Here is a 4,665-nt window from a genome sequence, read left to right on the forward strand (position 1 = left end):
TCCACGGCACTTATTAAGTAGTTTTATTTATTTATTTCGTGTCAAAAATGCCGGTTTGACACTACTTATTAAGTAGTGTCAAACCGGCATTTCATTCTGCATTATTGTTAATGTGTGTGTAGTGAAACTATAACTCCCAGGGTTCCAATGCATTGATCCACAGCCGTTATTAAGTGGCATCAAATCGGCATTTCATTCTGCATTATTGTTAATGGGATGCTTAGTGAAACTACAACTCCCAGGGTTCCAAAGCAGTTATTAAGTGGCGTCAAACAGGCATTTAATTCTGCATTATTGTTGTTGGGATGCTTAGTGAAACTACAATTCCCAGGACTCCAATACATTGATCCACACCAGTTATTAAGTGGTGCCAAACCAGAATTTCAGTCTGCATTATTGTTAATGGATGCTTAGTGAAACTACAACTCCCAGGGTTCCAATGCATTGAGCCACAGCAGTTATTAAGTGGTGCCAAACCAGCATTATTGTTAATGGATACTTAGTGAAACTATAACTCCCAGGGTTCCAATGCATTGATCCACAGCAGTTATTAAGTGGCGTTAAACGACAATCATTCTGCATTATTGTTGATGGGATGCTTCGTGAAACTACAGCTCTCAGGGTTCCAATGCAGTTATTAAGGGGTGTCAAATGGGCATTTCATTCTGCATAACTGTTGATGGGACGCTTAGTGAAACTATAACTCCCAGGGCTCCATTGCATTGAGCCATGAAAAATATTGCAAAACGATGCACCTTATTTCTTTATAGGGGAGCAAAGGCCAATGCATAGGCTAGTTTTCTATATGGTGAGAAAAATATTGCAAAATGACGCACCATATTTTCTTTATAGGGGAGCAAAGGCCAATGCATAGGCTAGTTTTCCATATGGCCAGAAAAATATGCTAGTTTTCCATATGGTGAGAAAAATATTGCAAAATGACGCACCATATTTTCTTTATAGGGGAACAATGGCCAATGCATAGGCTAGTTTTCTATATGGCCAGAAAAATATTGCAAAACGATGCACCATATTTTCTTTATAGGGGAGCAAAGGCCAATGCATAGGCTAGTTTTCTATATGGTGAGAAAAATATTGCAAAATGATGCACCATATTTTCTTTATAGTGGAACAATGGCCAATGCATAGGCTAGTTTTCCATATGGTGAGAAAAATATTGCAAAATGATGCACCTTACTTCTTTATAGGGGAGCAAAGGCCAATGCATAGGCTAGTTTTCCATATGGCCAGAAAAATATGCTAGTTTTCCATATGGTGAGAAAAATATTGCAAAATGACGCACCATATTTTCTTTATAGGGGAGCAAAGGCCAATGCATAGGCTAGTTTTCTATATGGCCAGAAAAATATTGCAAAACGATGCACCATATTTTCCTTATAGGGGAGCAAAGGCCAATGCATAGGCTAGTTTTCCATATGGCCAGAAAAATATGCTAGTTTTCCATATGGTGAGAAAAATATTGCAAAATAACGCACCATATTTTCTTTATAGGGGAGCAAAGGCCAATGCATAGGCTAGTTTTCCATATGGTGAGAAAAATATTGCAAAACAATGGTGTGTCTCCAAAAAGAGCAGTGAAGATGTGTCCCATTTTTGGAAGGAATAATAGAGTTGGAGCGTGTATGACTGGAGAGTCTTTGTCCTCCCAGTTGCAGCGCCAACCCTCCCAGTAGAGGCGTCTTTGGGGACTGGGAATCCTCGTATCTCCCGATCCTCACACTTGCGACTCGTCCTCCTTGGGCCTCCGCCTTTGCCGCTGCTGCAGCTGCTGCTGCTGTCGGCGCAACTGGCGCATCCTGGCCCTGGGGCGCAACCGCGAGAGGCAGGAGAGGCCCAGGTGGGAGATGCGGTGCAGCTGGACGCGGACGCAGAAGACCTCGCTGGTGGGGATCTCCGAGAAGAAGGACTGGTCCTGCGAAGGGGCTTCCTCTCCGTCCGGGGCGTCCAGCCCATCCATCACCGCCAGGATGTCCTGCCGCTGCGCCTGGTTCTGCAAGCCCCGCACGTCCAGGATGGCCGACACGTGCGTCTTCCTATCAAACGAGAAAGACAGGTTACGTTACCTAAGGAGGGATGGAAGAAAAGGCAACGTGCCAATGATGACTACGTTTTTATCTTGTGATGTGGTATTTTATATTTTCTGATGTATTAATCTGTTGTGATTACAATGTGTTTTATATTGTTTTTATCTTATTTTATTTTGTTGGGCTTGGTCCCCATGTGAGTCCCCTCGGGGAGATGGGAGCGGGAGACAAAAATAAAGTTGTTGTTGTTTTTGTTATTATTTTATTATGACACAGCAAACAAGATAGATATGATGGATTTCGTATCACAAAATCACAAGTCGAACACTTCCCAAGTGTCTAGGACTGTGTGATGTATTTTCGGATGATGCGCGCAGATCCCAGAAGGGTGGCCTTTTGCAGTTGGCAGATCATGGATTGTATCCAAATGCCGGCTGAGATCTTTTGGCATGGCACCCAGTGTGCCGATCACCACCGGGACCACCTGTACTAGTTTCTGCCAAAGTCTTTCAAGTTCAATCTTGAGGTTTTGAGTTTTTCCTGTTGTTTTTCGTCAATGCGACTGTCCCCTGGGATGGCGACATCAATGATCCAAACGTTTTTCCTTTCCACAACTGTGATGTCTGGTGTGTTGTGTTCCAGAACTTTGTCAGTCTTGATTCGGAAGTCCCACAGTATCTTTGCGTGCTCATTTTCCAAGACTTTTGCAGGTTTGTGATCCCACCAGTTCTTTGCTGCTGGGAGGTGGTACTTGAGGCAGAAGTTCCAATGAATCATTTGGGCCACATAGTTGTGCCTCTGTTTGTAGTCTGTCTGTGCGATTTTCTTACAGCAGCTGAGGATAGGATCAATGGTTTCGTCAGCTTCCTTGCACAGTCTGCATTTTGGTTCATCAGCTGATTTTTCGATCTTGGCCTTATGTTGGAATTACAGACGCCTTAAAGGGCCAAACTTACAAGTGGCTCAATGCACACAATGCACCATATAATAGGCAGAGAGCTTATGGCTGGCGTTCTGCCCCTATGGCATCGTTCTTCCCATTGCTTTCGGGGAGAAAATGCCCCATTCCCTTGCATCTTTTATGCGCCTGGCTTTGGCGCAGGGAGTTTATTTAAAGCCCTGCTGCTTCGGATGTCTTGTTAACTCCAGGAAGCTGGCACGGTTCCCACGCAATCACTGGACCTGCGGCCAGAGAGGCGCATGTGTGTGTCTGCATGTGCCTCAGGAAGCGCATGGAGGCGCATGGCCGCTGACTGGCTCACTCTAATGGCCCCTCTGCGCTGCTTTTTCCCAGCACCGGAGGCCTGCGCCTCTCGCTCTTCCAAGAAAGGCTCAGCTAATGAGCAGCTCCGTATCCGCCTCCGAGAGAGGCGCATGTTCCCTTCAGCGGCGCATGTTTCCTGTGGAGGGGCACCAAACAATGGGGAGAGGCTGGCGAAGGGTGGCACATCTCACCTATTTCCCCCAAGAAGCACCTTTTCCCTCCAGGCTCAGGGCTTGACCTGGGCTTCCTCTTCCCCGACTGCCAAGCCCAGGCCTTTGGGGAATCAAGGGCAGAAGAAAGCCCCAAACATGAACATTTCGGTGGAAAGGCATCCCGGTTTCTCCCCACAATCTTCCTGCCTTGGGCTTGCGCATGAATGCAAGGAAAGGGGAATGGATCTACAATGCAGAATGGATGCATTTTGCCATGGCTCAATGCTAAGAAGCTGTGGGAGTTGTAGTTTCCCAAAGTCTTTCAACGCCCTGGCTCAGTGCTATAGGGTTCCTGAGAGTTGTAGTTTCCTAGTGTCTTTCAATGCCCTGACTTAACATTATAGGGTCCTGGGCGTTGTAGTTTCACAAGTTCTTTCAATGCCCTGACTTAACACTATAGGGTCCTGGGAGTTGTAGTTTCCTAGTGTCCTTCAATGCTGCGACTTAACACTATAGGGTCCTGGGAGCTGTAGTTTCACAAGGTCTTTCAATACTCTAGCTCAATGCTATAGGGTTCCTGAGAGTTGTAGTTTCCTAGTGTCTTTCAATGCCCTGACTTAACACTATAGGGTCCTGGGAGTTGTAGTTTCAGAAGGTCTTTCAATGCCCTGGCTGAATACTATAGGGTTCCTGAGAGTTGTAGTTTCCTAGTGTCTTTCAATGCCCTGACTTAACACTATAGGGTCCTGGGAGTTGTAGTTTCACAAGGTCTTTCAATGTCCTAGCTCAATGCTATAGGGTTCCTGAGTGTTGTAGTTTCCTAGTGTCTTTCAATGCCCTGACTTAACACTATAGAGTCCTGGGCGTTGTAGTTTCACAAGGTCTTTCAACGCCCTGACTTAACACTATAGGGTCCTGGGAGTTGTAATTTCACAAAGTCTTTCAATGTCCTAGCTCAATGCTATAGGTTTCCTGAGAGTTGTAATTTCCTATTGTCTTTCAATTCCGTGACTTAACGCTATAGGGTCCTGGGAGCTGTAGTTTCCCAAGGTCTTTCAGTGCCCTAGCTGAATACTATAGGGTCCTGGGCGTTGTAGTTTCCCAAGGTCTTTCAATGCCCTGACTTAACACTATAGGGTCCTGGGAGTTGTAGTTTCCTAGTGTCTTTCAATGCATATACAGTGTGTGTGTGTGTGTGTGTGTG

At 45.6% G+C, this 4,665-nt stretch overlaps 1 protein-coding gene across 2 annotated transcripts in view; it reads right to left on the reverse strand.

Annotated features, from left to right (window-relative positions):
• Positions 1 to 737: 737 nt before the first annotated feature.
• The window catches only part of exoc3l2 (exocyst complex component 3 like 2), a 57,458-nt gene continuing 53,530 nt past the window's right edge, over positions 738 to 4,665 (reverse strand). For both annotated transcript variants that reach the window (XM_062962344.1, XM_062962343.1), the window contains exon 12: positions 738 to 2,054. In XM_062962344.1, coding sequence (XP_062818414.1) covers positions 1,736 to 2,054 — 319 coding nt within the window. In that variant the 3' untranslated portion in view covers positions 738 to 1,735. The remainder of the gene's footprint in view (positions 2,055 to 4,665) is intronic.

This window comes from Anolis carolinensis, unplaced genomic scaffold, assembly GCF_035594765.1.
Source record: "Anolis carolinensis isolate JA03-04 unplaced genomic scaffold, rAnoCar3.1.pri scaffold_10, whole genome shotgun sequence".
NCBI classification, from domain to species: Eukaryota; Metazoa; Chordata; class Lepidosauria; order Squamata; family Dactyloidae; genus Anolis; species Anolis carolinensis.